Source organism: Strix uralensis, chromosome 8 (assembly GCF_047716275.1).
Source record: "Strix uralensis isolate ZFMK-TIS-50842 chromosome 8, bStrUra1, whole genome shotgun sequence".
Lineage (NCBI taxonomy): Eukaryota > Metazoa > Chordata > Aves > Strigiformes > Strigidae > Strix > Strix uralensis.
The window spans coordinates 17,946,195-17,962,666 of NC_133979.1; the positions used below are offsets into that span (position 1 = coordinate 17,946,195).

At 37.9% G+C, this 16,472-nt stretch overlaps 1 protein-coding gene across 4 annotated transcripts in view; it reads left to right on the top strand.

The window, feature by feature from the left end:
- The window catches only part of PKN2 (protein kinase N2), a 58,083-nt gene extending 42,743 nt beyond the window's left edge, over positions 1–15,340 (top strand). For 2 of the 4 annotated variants that reach the window (XM_074876442.1, XM_074876444.1), the window contains 16 exons: positions 233–418; positions 701–810; positions 2,638–2,781; positions 2,922–2,997; positions 3,325–3,499; positions 3,773–3,902; positions 4,356–4,492; positions 4,579–4,654; positions 4,742–4,833; positions 5,869–6,045; positions 6,619–6,681; positions 6,784–6,860; positions 8,307–8,449; positions 9,756–9,863; positions 11,303–11,383; positions 11,464–13,889. In XM_074876442.1, coding sequence (XP_074732543.1) covers positions 233–418; positions 701–810; positions 2,638–2,781; positions 2,922–2,997; positions 3,325–3,499; positions 3,773–3,902; positions 4,356–4,492; positions 4,579–4,654; positions 4,742–4,833; positions 5,869–6,045; positions 6,619–6,681; positions 6,784–6,860; positions 8,307–8,449; positions 9,756–9,863; positions 11,303–11,383; positions 11,464–11,667 — 1,979 coding nt within the window. In that variant the 3' untranslated portion in view covers positions 11,668–13,889. Of the gene's footprint in view, positions 1–232; positions 419–700; positions 811–2,637; positions 2,782–2,921; positions 2,998–3,324; positions 3,500–3,772; positions 3,903–4,355; positions 4,493–4,578; positions 4,655–4,741; positions 4,834–5,868; positions 6,046–6,618; positions 6,682–6,783; positions 6,861–8,306; positions 8,450–9,755; positions 9,864–11,263; positions 11,384–11,463; positions 13,890–13,948 lie in introns of those variants that run through there. The other 2 variants (XR_012629858.1, XM_074876443.1) reach the window with 2 other exon arrangements.
- The last annotated feature ends 1,132 nt before the right edge of the window (positions 15,341–16,472 follow it).

The following is a 16,472-nucleotide window of genomic DNA, read 5'->3' on the forward strand; positions in this document are numbered from 1 at the left end:
AATTTGGTGAACTGTTGCTCCTTCTAGAAGGTTGAGTCCCCATATTTGACTTTTAATACTTATTTTCAGTGTATTTGTCTGTCTTAGATCTGTCTTTTGATTTCATCTTGTATTTCTGTTATACCCTGCGGGGGTCAGAATGTGAGCTATTGCCATAAATCAATCATTAGTCATTCACTTTGTTTTCTTAAGAACAGAAATCTTTCATAAATCGTTGTCTATCTTGTTCTAGGTACTCTGGAAGTTAGGCTAATGGGCTGCCAAGATATTTTGGAAAATGTCCCCGGTCGATCAAAAGCCACATCGATTACGCTACCTGGTTGGAGTCCAAATGAAGCCAGATCATCTTTCATGAGCAGAACCAGTAAAAGTAAAAGTGGCAGTAGTAGAAACCTTCTGAAAACTGATGACTTGTCCAGTTCAGTATACTCTTATTTTTATGCATATCTTTTGTTTACATTTTAATGTGCATGCCATGTTCTGTAATTTAAAATACTAAATTGATTTGAAGCTTTAAACTTACCTGTTTCTTCATCTGTCAAGTTTTTTTAAAATAAAAAAAAAACCCACAACCACACTATTATGCCCCATAAGAACCAATTAAATTTGAGATTACATTTTTAAGGGAAACTAACTGGAGTTTTTGTTTGTGGAAAATCCTCTTAAAGATTTAAGCTGAGTTTGTGTACTTTACTTACAGATGAAGTCTGTGCTGTACTGAAGCTGGATAACACTGTGGTTGGTCAAACTAGCTGGAAACCTATTTCCAATCAGTCATGGGATCAGAAATTTACACTGGAACTAGACAGGGTAAAAATGTGGTTTTACTTCATTGAGAGCTTTAGATTAATTTCATGTTGCTTTATTTTATTTTTTTTTTCTGTTGTTGTGATTATGTTCAACTTTCATATGTGTAAGTATTCCCATCCTTTACAGAATGAGCTCCCTGGGGTTAGGCTGTTATGCTGGGCTGCCATTCTCGAAATTTTACCTTTTCTGGCCTATAAACTGACATAATATTTTTATCCAAGATCTAACAGCATCTTTTTAGCCTGTGATAAATGGTTCTTAAATTTTTATGAGGATCGTCAACTTCTCATTATTTATCAGTAAATTATAATATCAGATACAGTTTGGTATTTTGGTAAAGCTATGTCATAGAATTTTTACAGTGCTTCTGTAAAAGTGTTCTCATGTGAAGCTGATCAATTCTTCAGGGATAATAAATAAATTCACTAATATTTCATTCCTAGACCTTTAAATGTTATTTGCAGAACACAACTATCTAAATTATACTTGATGTTTCTTTCCCACACCTTTTAAAGATAATTTATGTCATATAGGTTTAATCAAGAATTTGTTTTTTAGATACCTGATAGTCATAGTATTGTAAGGTACAAGGAGGTGTTTTTTTTTTCTATCAGTGTTTAAAATAGATTTAAAATTAAACAATATTTGAGGAGCCTAAATGTCATCTCCAGTATATATTTAAAACAAATTGTGGAGGGGAAGCCATCTTCCCGGTTTTGCTCTCTCCTCACTGAGCCCCACCCCTCCAAGCCCCAAACCAGATTCCTTCCATCTAGGAAGGAAGCAGTTTTAGACCTGCCAGTAGAGAAATTCAGGTTCTGGTTAGTAGTGCAGGACAAAACTAGCAGCTGTGGAGTCCTGAAGCCTTGATTATTCTCGGATTAAGGCTAGAACTAGTCAAAGTTCAGTAGCTGCTCCTACTGGCCTAGTATGTGTCATGTTCACTATTTAAGAACAAAGTATTTGATGCTTTTTGGTGCCAGAAAAGGACCTTGCTTCTGCTGGCCATGACCATGCATCCTTCTGTATTTGAAATGCACATTCCAAACCCCATTATTTTTTTTTGTCTGTTGCTTCTTCTTAACTTTTGTTTCTTAAAACCTACAGCTATCATATAAAGACAGTAAATTGATGCATCATGATGGAATTAAACTATGCTAACTGAACTTGGTAACATACATGCTGCTGTTACTTTGTATTGCAGGACTCTTCACATTTTGTGACAAGCTTTTGTAACAAGCATGTAAGATACCCTATAAGAACATATAAATCCTACTGGCAAGATATAGTAGTAGTTCTTGTTAGTTTAAAGTTTTTTGTCCCCCTTCATTACCATGTTACAAAGACTGTCAGTATTTCTAGAGATACTGTATAAAGTCTCGCATCATGATGCGTATGCTGATACTACAATGTCACTATGCAGCCATGAAATGCAATTGATATTTGCAGACAACATGGAAAACTAGTAAAGTTGAGCTTTCTAAACACAGATAAAAATTTTTTGTCAGAGCTTGAGCTAAAATATCTTGAACTAGCACTGTTGTTAGACTGACTCAAGAAGTCTGGTGACTGTGACTTTCTCCTACTCTTAGGGGAATTTGTTACACTTATACTTTTATTTGGACACTGGCAATCACATCTGAACTGACATGCTATGATCATCCTAGTGAGAGCTTGCTTAGTATGGCTAGTTAGCCCTGGCACTCCTTTAAAGCAACAGCTCTGCATCTGGATCCTTGAGTTGCTAGATCTTGTGATTGTACAGAGGTAACTCTTGCAGAACAATTACTAATAAGTAATTTCCTGTGTGTACATTTCCTGTCTTAGTCACGTGAATTAGAAATCTCAGTTTATTGGCGTGACTGGAGATCTTTGTGTGCAGTAAAGTTTCTGAGGTTGGAAGATTTCCTGGATAACCAACGGCATGGCATGTGTCTCTATCTTGAACCCCAGGGCACTCTGTTTGCAGAGGTAAGAGTGTTTCTTTGAAGTACTTGAGCATACTTGCAAGTATTATATTGCAAAATAGTTTAAAAAGTTTTTTCCTGAAACTTTTAAGAATGCATTTTGTTCTGAAACTTGAATTATAACACACATTATTTGAACTGCAGGTTACGTTTTTTAATCCAGTTATTGAAAGAAGACCAAAACTCCAGAGGCAGAAGAAAATTTTTTCAAAACAGCAAGGTGATTGTTTAATATAAACATGTAAAGATTAAAAATTGTACAGATCTGTAATATTTTTTTATACACAGACCTTATATTTGCCTGTGAATAAAGCTGTTGATAATGAAGGATTTGGTATTGCATTTAGAAATGTTTTGTTTTAGAATTCCTTATTATGCATTAGCATTTAATAGTGAATAATTAGAAATAGCTAAGGAATATGACAAATTCAGTTTGTTCTTCATAAATTATAAACTGATTAATATGAAAATTTTTTTTAATTATAGCTTTTGGTAATAAGTAAGGAAATTACTTACACTTTATTGTCTTTTTTCACAATATCCACAGGCAAAACATTTCTCAGAGCTCCTCAAATGAATATTAATATTGCCACTTGGGGAAGGCTGGTAAGAAGAGCTATTCCTACAGTAAATCACTCTGGCACCTTCAGCCCTCAAGCACCAGTGCCTGCTACTGGGCCAGTGATTGATGCACACATTCCTGAACTAACACTGCCAGCCAGGTAGGTGATACCTACAATTCTGAAGTACTTTTAAGAGCAAGAGTAACAGTGAGATGCTTATACCCTCATGTGTGTAGTGTATGTCAAATCTACAGTCTTGCAGAATAAACAGACCTTTCAGTGTTTTAATTTCGGACATCCATTTTATAGACAGATCTACACAGACAAGATTTGCTTTAGGAGAAGTCTACATAATGTGCAGTTTTAAGTTGGTTTTCATACTATTAAAACAGTCTCTGCTATACACTGAGGAGTCATTTATTTTCTTGCCAGTGACTCTCCTGTAGCCAAATTGGACTTTGAACTTGAGCCTGAGCCTCCACCTGCTCCACCCCGTGCATCTTCCCTTGGGGAAATATGTGAATCTTCCTCTGAGATAAAGGCTTCTGATGTGCCATCTCAGGCAAGTAACTTTAAGAATTTTGGGCTATACAGTTTAACAGGGTTGTAATATTGGCATCTTTATGATGGATTTCTTTCCTTCTATTTCAACATATGCTCCCTTAACTTACATATACAGAATTGTCTTGACAGAACACTGCAATTATTCTTGGTGGCAAACTGTTTCCATGGTTGGTGTGTTTAACTCTGTGTCATTGGTTCCACCACAGAAAAAAACAAAAGCCCAAAATCATTACAGTATTCAGGAAAAAATGGTTTTATTGACAAAGCAGAATGACTGGAGCAGTAGGTTTCATCAGTCTGTTAAAAACTTGCTTATCTGTATCATCATAAAGTATACCATTTTAGCTTAGATAATTCTTACATGAAGAATTTCATATGCTTATAGTAAAATTTCTGCATTCGTCTATCTTCACAATCAGTTCTAAATTTTCAGACTTCTTTTTCTTCACAGGATGAAGTAACAACTTTTGATTTTGAAAATGGCAGAAATAGTATTGTCCCAAAACTCCAGCCTGAAATAATCTGTCAGCCTGATGTTCCCCATTCAGACATAAAATACACCAACACCCGAGAGCCTGAAGATAGAAGGTAAAAATGCAGTAGTTTTGCTCTTGATCTGAATAATATATCTTAAAGTTAACAGACTAGAATTTTGACTTTTTTTATTTACACAGATCACAACAAAGATTTCAATTCAGTCTGAAGGATTTCAGATGTTGTGCTGTACTGGGCAGAGGACATTTTGGAAAGGTAAATGTCAAAAGGCTGTATCAAATGTCAAGGCTGTATCAAAAACTAGATATAGCTCTTAAATGAATCGCTTATCTTCTGTTTTAGGTGCTGTTGGCAGAGTACAAAAACACAAACGAGATGTTTGCTATTAAAGCCTTAAAGAAAGGAGATATTGTTGCTCGTGATGAAGTAGACAGGTCAGTTTGTAAAATATATCGATTCTATAAATCGTGTTTTCTTCCTGCATGCAACACAACTGTAAGCTCTATCAAACAGTAGTTAAATTCAGTGAAAGAGCAAAACCAGTTGTCATCTCCCTGCTAACTGCAGATGTGTGGTCTTCCTTCCGGGGCAAGGAAGGAGCAGTGTAGCCCAGGAATACAGATTCATTTTAGTGCCTCTCTTACCATGCCTGTACTACAGCTCTGACTTGAAGCTGATCCTGTTTTTCATTTAGGTTCTCTTGCAATTATTTATTCTAATTACTTGTTCTGCAGACTTCCATCACATTTCAGGAGGACAGTGATAATGTTTTCTTTACTGGCAGAAACACCTATGGTGGTATATCTCAACCTGTGACATACTGTCGTACTTTGTCCATCATGTTTTCCCTTAAGCCCTATGTATACTCCACTGTTGTTTTTTTAATCTGAGCCCCAAAACTCGTATTTTTCTTTGCTTGGAAGTGAAGTGGCAGTTACAAAACTACCTAGTTTTAGTGCAAGAAGGTGCTTTTACAACTGTTTAATAGTGATGATATTGATTTGACTTGCCAGAAGAAAGATAACTGTATTAATAAGCTACAAATTGACCAGTTGTCTTAAGGAGAAATAATCTGGAATTACTACAGATAGATGTCTATAATATTGTTACTGTTTTTCCGCTTTATGTATTGTATACGATTAAAATTAAAATGGATTGAAGCTAATGTCACATGATATCAATGCACATTTAATGTAAGTCTGAGTATTTGGAATGAAAATTGGCAGGGTACAACTTTCATGGACTGCTAGGTTTCCTTTTTCGTTTGTGAAAGCGAAATGTAACTTCGTGGAAATCCTGGCATCGACTTCATGTGTGTGCAAGTATTAAAACATCTCTCTTGACACAAAAAATGATCTTATGTTATCCTGAGGAAAAAACGTTAGGTATAAATTACCAATAGTTTTTGAAAGTTGAAAAATTGTGGTTCAGGATTCAGCTTTAAATTTTTACTGATTTTCTGTTTTCAGCTTGATGTGTGAAAAGCGAATATTTGAAACTGTGAATAGCGTAAGACATCCCTTCTTGGTGAACCTTTTTGCTTGTTTCCAAACCAAAGACCACGTTTGCTTTGTAATGGAATATGCTGCTGGTGGGGATCTGATGATGCACATTCATACTGATGTCTTTTCTGAACCAAGAGCAGTGTGAGTATCCATCTCTTTTTGTGGCATTAAGCGAAGGGCATTTTTTTCAGTGGATAAGAGCTAAGATCTTTATCACCACATGCCTCTCCATTATGTCACTTCAGTAAATATGGAAGTTTTTAAAAGGGTCAGAGATTCTAACTGGTTTTGTTAGAAAAAGACACGTGCAGGTTTAATGTGCCTGAATCTACACTCAATTTAAAAATTGCATATAAATATTTAATGTTTATAATATTTTAAAAAAAAAAAAAAAAACTAAATGAAAAATTAAAATAGCAGACAAGGCTAAAGAGTAAGCCAAATTAGAAATCCTTCAATGCCACAGCAGTGGACACTACAGAAAATTTATCCTCCAGGCCAAGCAAACATACTACAGCTCGAAAGCTGCAAGTTTAAGCATTTTTGCCACCTGGCTTTAAAACTCTGACCTTGTATAAAGCTAATCTGTACCTGAAAAAAACAATCAGTAATCTTCAGAGGATGGTTAATAAAAAAGATCAATAATAATGGATTTGACATTCTGAAAAGCAAGACTAAAAACCATTGAAATTTTAACTTAATCTTTTTCAACAGATTCTATGCTGCATGTGTGGTTCTCGGACTTCAGTATTTGCATGAACACAAAATAGTATATAGGTAAGTAGTCATTGACCCATTTCCAACAGATTAATTTCAGCTGTTCTGAATAGTACTGAAGAAACATCAGTGATGCAATCTTGTTCTCAAATGTTCATTTAGAGATTTGAAGCTGGATAACTTATTGCTGGACACAGAAGGCTTTGTGAAAATCGCTGACTTCGGTCTTTGCAAAGAAGGTAATGGCCTTTAAATTTTATTTCTAGGGGAATTCCATAGTCCATCTTACTCTTGATTGTTCCTTGAGACTTTTGGTCTGCCAAATGTGTATAGTGTATACTTACCCCGTATCATTTGAAGGAAAAAGTACATTTCTGATTGTACAAATGGGGAGTTAGGAGGAAGTTCCTTAGTAGGGAAATATCAGGAGCATCTGAGCAGAGCCCTGTTTTTTTAATTTTTTTTTTTTTTTCAGTTGTGAACATCACCTATTCTGGTTCTTACTTCATCATAAGTCTATTTATTAATTTATATTTATTGAATTAATTAAAATAATATTTGTGAAACATCTTTGCTTATTCATAAGGCATACTGCTGCATTTTACAAGGTAGCAGAAAGAGCATTAGGCATTTTTCTTCATTCTAAACATGTTGACACTACAATGAAATCAAATACCATTATAATCCACATCTCGCTTTTTTACAAATTCATTATCTATGATAGAGTCACAACTCTAAGTATATGGAAATGATATGAAAAGTATACTATGGCTAAAATAGAGAAATTTATCCCAAAAGGGAAGCTTAGATGCTAGAAAGTTACTTAAAACATTCCACTACTGGCAACTACCTTCCAAATAAGCCATGAAATAGAGGTAGCAACAGAAATTGCAGTGTCTTTCTTAAACCTCATTGTGGGGAAAAGATCTGGAAAGGTCCATTTCTTTCTCCAATTTGTATAGCCTGTCCTCCATATCTTTTCCTTTTAGATAGCCAAAGAGGGAATTTAGTAAACTTGGTAGGTGTTCAAACATTACTGTTGTCCTCAATATCCTAGGGCAAGTCCTGTGACTTACAAACAAGTTCCATAAATGACAAAAGGCAATGAGGACAAGGAAAGCTCTTTGGTTCACTGGCTACTACAATAAATGGTTTTCTTTGGTTTCTCTGCAGCACCTCTATCTGTAGTGTCACATCAGTCCTTGTGGGGCTGATGTCCCCAACTGTGCCCCTCTTGAAAATATACAGGGCTTATTTTGCTCGAAGTTGTTTCACTACACTCCATGTTTTACTTTGCTTCTCTAGTGGGAAAATACATACAGTATCCATAGTAGGCACGTTTGACTGGTGTACCACATTTTCTTCTACTAGCTAGTGGAAATACACCATAACATTGTTTGTATGTTTTCAAGCAAAGATAACTGGGTGACAAAGGTGTAACTGGAAGCTTAATTTTGCTCATTGCATATAGTTAGGGATAGAAAAACATAAGACTGAAGCACATATGGAACAAGGGTGTGGGAGGGAGGAATGGGGGAATGTTTCACCTCATTGGCCTGAGCCCTCAGGACAGGCCCTGGAACTACAGTATTGGCTGAAGTTGCTCTAGAGAGGTTTTACTCACTGGAGTAAAGTGTAAAGTGGCAGAAAATACTGCTTGCTTTTCATTAACTGTAACTTTTCAGGAATGGGATTTGGAGACAGAACAAGCACATTCTGTGGCACACCGGAATTTCTTGCTCCAGAGGTGCTGACAGAAACTTCTTATACAAGAGCTGTAGACTGGTGGGGTCTTGGTGTACTTATCTATGAGATGCTAGTGGGTGAGGTAAGTTCTAGTAAGATACAATGGAGTCATAAAATTAATATATGTTAACAAGGTTACAAAACTCAAGATACCAGCCTGTCAACATTTTAATATGCCCTACCTGTCACAGTGGTATCAATACAGTATGTATAGGCATACCTAGTTTTACAGTGAGCATCTTAATGTGCTTCATTAAGAAAAATGAGTATTAAGTGCTGAGCAGCTACTTACCTGATACTAGCTGCTAGGAGTTGATGAGTCATGTCATGAGCTTGAATTATCAGCAATTGTGGAAGTGAATGAGTTGTAGCTGGTCCAAGATTTAACCTATACATTTTTGGTTTATTTTTAATTACATCATTATGCCTTAAATCAAATTACAGTAATGGCACATTAATATCAGTGTCTCTAAGCACGAACACAGCACATCTGGTTTTGGGGAGCTCAGTTTCCAGCACACATCTGTTAGCATCAAATTTAGACGTGTACAGCTATAGCAGTCTTCTGCTTTCAAATGCTTCTGGGGAGAAAATAAACTCCTTAACTGCCATAACTTGAATGGAGGTGAACTTTAATGCATAAAACTGGATAGTAGTGAAAGATTATGCCAACTTTACCATTTGAATTACACAAGCACTGAAATAGAATGCCCCAGTTCCATGTAAATGAGCTGGTATAAAGAAATTACTATTGAATAGTTATTTACTATTGCAAATATTGCTTTACCTTCTGGTCCATTTTGTTAAGGTTTCTCCCAAGTAGCACAGTGATGGCTTACATGCTAAAAATCGGAGAAAAACTACAGATTTACTCATAATTTTGTTCTTTTTCAAAAAAGATGATCATTCAACTTCCTCTCAGGTAAAAAGGGACAAAAAGCTTGTATGGTGTTGCCTACATCTGTCAGGCCACTTCAAAACAGCTTGGAAACTCTTGAGCTGTAACATGCTAAAGATACTACAGAAACACGTGACTCCTGACCATGTTACTTGTGAATGGCAGCTGTCCCAAAGCTAAGCTGAAACATCTTTTCCACATTCCCTGTATATCTTGTGTCAGAGTTCAAAGCAGATCCCAGTTTTAGGAGTTTCTACTTCTAAAAGCACGTTTTTAAAGCATAGCCCTTCACTAAGAAGTAAGGGCATAATACCAACTTGCCTTATTTTTCCATCTTCCTTATGGAAAACTACAGTATCTGTTTCAGGGAGAAGGAAGACTTCATTTCAGGGTGTCTAATTCCAAACTGTCAGCTGAATATATGTTATTTTCAATTATAAGAGATTTTTAAGCCTGTTTAATAGTAATTTTTTTATTACTTTCATTATAGTCTCCCTTCCCTGGAGATGATGAAGAAGAGGTGTTTGACAGTATTGTAAATGATGAAGTAAGATATCCACGATTTCTGTCTACAGAAGCCATCTCTATAATGAGACGGGTAAGAACATAAGAGTATTACAGTATTCTCCTCTTACCCTGTTTCCTCTCCAACATTAAGGAAAGAAAGTATTTTGTTCTTCACAAGAGTAATTAAAGAACCTACGCTTGGAATTTTTTTTTCTACAATTAAATTTTTACTTGCTTCATTTATGCTGTGCTATGCTGCCTATCACCTTAAATGAAAATTGTCAGTGACATTCCACTTTTTTTCAGGAGAGAGCTTTTCTTTTTAAAAAGTAAAACACTAGAGGCTCTATTTTCTCCCTGAACTATGTTTCCTAGTTGTATCTAACTAGAGAAGTTCAGCTCTCTTCCTAGCAGAACACTGCTGCATTGACCAATTTGGTAGATTAACATTGTCACATGAATATTTTAATTCAAAGACTTCTAAATCTTTTTGGTTTCATTCCAACTGGGGCAGGGAACACCATACACATGGCATCTGCAGTCTCATTCTTGGCAAAGAACAGCTGGTTTTGTTCATGACTTATTAGTGCTATTCCTTAGTGTAATGCATTTACTTATCTAAAGATGCTTGAACCTGTCTAAGTTAGAAGCGTATCCCAGTTGGTAGAAGGGCGTCTACTGGAGGTGATTCACAGCCTTTGGAAGCAGCCTCTCCACTTAAACGCCTGACATAAAGTATCAGTCTAGCACCCGATTCAGCAACATGCTGCAGCATGTCACAGTAACTACTCTGACATAAATAATAAGTAACAGCATCAATATTCTATAGCTTAAAATGATTGATACTCCCAGGGAGAGAGTAGAGAAAGAAGGAAGAATACAGTATTTGATGGCTGCATGATGAATAGATCAACCCACCCTGATGCTGAGCACTCTGCCTGCACCAGGGCACTGCTCACAGCAGAGTGATTCACAGGTGGGTGCCATCTAACTTTGGTGTTAACTAGAAAACCTTGTATTTGCTGGGTGCGTGGAGCAGCATTCAACCCTCTCCTGGTAAACCAACTGCTGTGAAATTGCTGGGCACAAGAGACAGCAGTGTAGTCTCTCTTCTGAGCCAAGCTAGAAATACAAGCTTATGTAAATCCTGTATCCTCTCCAGCACAAAGCACCTTTTTCAGATCTCAGTGCTGAACACTCGCCCCACCGATCACCTCAGGTACTGACACTTGGTGCCACAGACCTGCAGTGGGGCAGATGAGTCTGCTTTCCCTCCGTCCAGAGCTTGGCTGCTGGTGGAACTGTGCTAACAAACAGGTTCAGGTACCTCTGGAGCACCACTATCTCGAGTTATGTACATCTAAATTTCTTTCCCTTTCTTTGAGGACCAAGACTTTTCTATAGGTCAGGCAGCCTGAATTCCACTGTCCATCTAATCTTGGTGTTGGTTCTTATACAGCAGCACTCCTCCTCCCTCCTTCCTCCCCCCAGCCCTGAATTTTTGCACTGAAATCTTGCATGTTTTGTCAGCTGCTACGAAGAAATCCAGAGCGACGTCTTGGAGCTGGAGAGAAGGATGCTGAGGATGTGAAAAAGCATCACTTCTTCAGGGTGAGTATAAACTAATACTATTTCTAAGGACACTAAGGAGTAGAGACAGGAAACTAAACAGCAGTTGGTTTATTTTACAGCTAATAGATTGGAATGCTTTACTGGCCAAGAAAGTGAAGCCTCCTTTTGTACCCACCATTAGAGGACGAGAAGATGTTAGTAATTTTGATGATGAATTTACCTCTGAAGCACCTATCCTCACTCCACCTCGGGAACCAAGGATACTTTCTGAAGAAGAGCAGGAAATGTTCAGAGATTTTGATTACATAGCTGACTGGTGTTAACTTCTACACACTGTGAAACCCCAGCTGACTGGCTCACAAGAATGCCTCTCTCAGAAGAATACCAACCCTTCAATTGCTCTCTGTGCCACCTGTAGCTTCTTTTTTTAAATCACATGAAGATCCTTTTAAGTACTGTTTTAACACTCTTGTGAAGAGTGGCCTCTTTGTATATTGTTTTTTTATCTGAGCACTGGAAAGCAGGTCTATGGAGTTCTTAAGCTGAGTTGGTGAACCCAGGCTGTACTCAGCCTCCCACACATGGGCACACGTGGAGCTGTACTGTCTCTCTCACTCTCTTACAGCAGATAACATCACTTTAAGTGTCTGCCTTAAGTGGGAAAAGCAGACTTTGAGCTAGGTAATCACTTATCTCTACTCAGCCACATTGAAATAGAAGTTTGGGATACTGATGACACTCACACAGAACATGGTTCTAGCTGGAGAAGGCAAATTATTTCAGTTAAATATCTTGTGCAGTCTATAAAACTACACATTTCTGTGTACACCTTTATCTTGTGTTCTTAAAATAATGGTATTGAGAACAGATATGCCTTGTTTTGTAAATTTTCTATGGTATTTATTAGGAAAAATGTTAAATGCCTTGCCTTTGAGATAACAACAGCGTAAGTGCTTCCATTACAAAGAAAAATCCAGAAAAATCCAGAAAGTTTACCAAAGCCACTTGCCAAACAGTTTTGCCTTCAAGCTTCTTAAGCATGGCTTAAAACCCTGGTTGATATGAAGAATGTAACAAAGGTGTTGCTCAGTCTAACCACAAAGAGCAAAGCATATGCATTTCCCAAGCCCATCCACTTCTCTACTCAAACTCATGCCTTTCCCACTCACCGAGTGGACAGATAAGTTAACCAGTCTGTATCTAACCACCTAGATCATCCTGTATCTGCTGTACAATATCATATCACTTTTAGAAAACATAAGGATTTTCAATGTATACATGCTGTGAACATGTATATTTGGAAGTTGTAATGTATTATGTCCAGGCAAGTAATTTAATTATACCACTTCATTAATTTTGCACAGTGGCCAAGTGAACAACATAAAACTCGAGTGAAAAAAAATATTCGTATATATATAGGCCACTGAACTCCCAAACATAGATTGGCAGTTACTGAGGGTAAAAGCAATATGTTATAACAGAATGTATAAATATTTTTTATAAAATCAGTGTATATTTTATAAACCCCTTAACACTAAAAGCTGTACCTCAAAAGTTGAAAAATAATTTAGACCGGACACTGTGCATACTTGTAAACCAAGACCTATTTTTGGCATCTGGTGTTCTGTGGGCAAACATTAATTCTTGGAAAATAAGTTTCCCACATGGTCCTTGGCTCTAGCCCCATTCAGAGCTGATTGCATCGGTGATCTCAACCGGTTCATCCTAGCCAGGAGTTTGCTGTTCATGGGCTAAGACAGGGAGAATCAGCACTCCAATGAATTCAAAACTTGTAATTTTATTCGTTCAAAGAAATGCATTACCACTTGAGTGTGCAGTGCTAAGGTGGTTGTTTAAAATCATGATGCTGGACAGACCTGCAGGGTGAGGCAGGGGAGAGGCTTAGGGAGAAAAAAAAAAAAGATGGTCTAAGTCAGGCATCCCCCCAGCCCCCACAGGAACAAGGCAGGCATCTTCACCAGCGCTACAAATCATGTTTGGCAGAGTGAGTCAACTTCTCAGCATTACTTGTCTCCAGATTCTAATTAATAAGAAACAAATTATGTTCCTCTATCTAGCTGAAACCAATACTTTTGAGGTACAGTCAGCTCACCCTTTTTGGTTCCCAAATATATATATGAGCATCTAACAGGGTGCTTAATACTTATGAAAGTATCCTCAAAAATACCTTTTTGTAACTACATCTTGTACAGAAATCTTTTTTTTTAATCTAAGTAAATCACTAAAAAAAAAAAATTAGAGGGCAGGGTATGTTCACCCAGTTAAGCTGAAAGAAAGCACTAATTTTATCTCTGTAGTTTTTTAAATATTTTTAGGCAGATTAAGATTTTAAACCCTAGATTGTAAATATATTTTGCTATACTTTATCTGTATGTGGCTGCTCAAGCACTTTGTAAGGAAATTAGGATATTTTAGAATGGTACACTATGCATTAAAATGAAATGTGCCTTTAACAAATGTCATTTTAAGTGTTTTGCAGTCATTAATATCACAAATTAAAGTTTTAAATAGAGTAATTTGTAAATTGTGTCCCAAACATGATTTTGCTGTTTCTTGAAGTGACTTGTCATGTTTTCTCCACAGGTAACATCAGAAAAGAACTTGCAATCAGGAGGGGACTTACAGAACCCCAGTCTCTTAGTGGTAGCTCAGTGTACTTCCATTCATTTTTAAAAAAAACAAAGTAAGTGATTACCTCTGAGCACACCTTCTTTCTGAAGCTGAAAGTTGCCTCCTCTTGCTTGAGTGAGCAGTCCTTCTGCAGGGAGCTGGAGAAGACCATGTCTCTATTGCAGCCCAGCCACCTTGGATCAGCATTCTCCCTTCACAGCCTTCCGTCCAGGGCAGGGGGAGACAACACTCCCCCCCCTCCTGCCTATTTCTTTATTGTAGTCTCTCCCCCCCCCCCACCATATAGGAAAGCTCCGGAAGCAAACAAAAACCTATACCCAACCCACAAGGAGCTTGTTATTGAAGCAGAGAATGAAGCTTTCTTTACTGAGTGCATTTAGGAAATAAATCTTTACTCTTAGGAACAAACTGAAATTTCACCTGAGGCCAGTGCCTAAGAGCCACTTAACTTCAATTATTCCAGAAAGGGCTGGCTCTAGGAGAGGACACAGACAGGTTCAAAGACCTACTCTAACCTACAGCTGAATTCGCATGGGAAGTGCCTGTAGATACTGCTTGCACTCTTAAGCTCTGCTTGTCATACAGCCCTTGCTACCACTTAGCTAAGTAAACACAAGAAGGTAATTAGCTAAAACAGGCTGCAGAGCTGCAGCCTCCTCCTCTCCAGCTCCCCAGCTCGCCCTGCAAGCCCAAGAACTGCTGGTGCCCCACACACCCAGTGCCAAGCAGCGCTCCAGCCAGGAACAGGGACTGCTCATTTCTGAATGACAGGCTTCTGTAAGAGAAGCCAAATTCCTTAGCTTCATCAAAGTAGCTTGCTAAAGGGGTTGTAACTGCCTAAAAATGAATTCAGAGTTATGCTATTTTTTTTCCTGAAATGCTTCACATTAACCATCGTCTACTGGGACCAGTAGTAACTGGTTTTTAGAATATACAAACCCTTCAAGGATAGTCCTGGTTCTGTCTCTTGGGGCTGCGCAGTTACTACCCTCTTGGCACCAGGGGAGGTACCGGAACTGCTTGTGGAATCGCAGGAAGAGGCAGGTTCAAGCCAGGATAGTATGTCCCTGCCTCCTGCTGCTGCTGCCCTCCAGAGCTTTGCACAGAGGTAGTGAAATGTTAGCCCAGCTTTGCTGTATGTAACAATTTCAACCACAACCACCACTCACATGTCAAGTGCTCATACATAATGCCTGAAAGCATTTAAGAGAGCAGCATTATTGTAAACATAAGTTTCAGCCATTTTTAACCCGCATGTAGTAGATTTAACATACGGATCGATGCTGGAAAGTACATTCACAGCAAAAGAACTTTTACCTCTGCATTTCCAAACTGTAACTACATTAAGGGTCAGGCCCTGCCTATTCAAAGCATCACACTTTCTCCCACAGAGGAGGTAGAGAGCTCAGAGCAAGACAGGGAAAGCCTAAGTAATAGAAAGTGTTGCAGCAAAGTTTAAGGAAATATATTAGACATTAGAATACAAGCCCTCCAAACTACCCAGAACACCACTTTTAACATCTACAGCCAACAGCTTCAGTGGTGTAAGAGAACTGTACAGCCTTTGTTATTTGTTTACAGAAAAAAAAATATTGAGCTGCCACCTTTCAGTAGTCTCAACTGGCAGAAGAGGATTAAAACTAAACAAGCAAGAGAAGAGTGAGGGCTACTGACAATTAGTGCTATTAGCATTGGACAGACAGCCTGCCCTCAGGATGGCTTCAGACCAGATGTGTAGCAAGCTGACCCCTCAGCTGTTCATTTTGCTAATTAAAATGAATTTGCACCTGTGATACAAAATTAACTCAGGAACCAGAAGACTCTCAGTTAAGCACATTTGTTGCTTTGCACACAAAGGGACACTGTCAGGAGGAAACTAGTTTTCAAAGCTGTTCATTTGGGGAGGGCTGAATAACTTCTGGCCTTTGCTCCTCCACACCTGGTGCATCATTTCAGACAAGCAAGTGCTCATTCAGAACATAACCACAAGCCAGCCAGACTGCAGGCTGGACTCAGGTCAGAACATTTAACAGGAACTTTTACCAGAAACATTTTTTACCTTCCTTTGTACAATACCGAGCATCAAGTTGTAGAAATTCAACTAAAGTAGAAGTCCTTATGTTTCTCTTTAGCTGCTTTGTCATTATGTCAAATTCCCAGAAGCAAAGCAGAGACACATCAGTGAAAATCAGGGAGACTGTGCCAAGGATGTGACTAATCCTTTCACAACAAATTTGGAAATCTTCAGCAGCAGTTGTGCAAATGGTCAAACTGCTTTTCAGCAACTGCTTGCATCCTGGGTTAAGTCATCCACATTCCACTGTACAGTTTACTACAAATACTAAAGCCACACTAGAGATTAAAAATGGTCAAGAAAGTGAGTATTTAAGCAGCCTTGTGACCCAGCCCATAAGTGTGAAGCTAACTCTACCATCCTATGGACTGCATTCCAGTTCTCAGCATGTGGAACAGTATG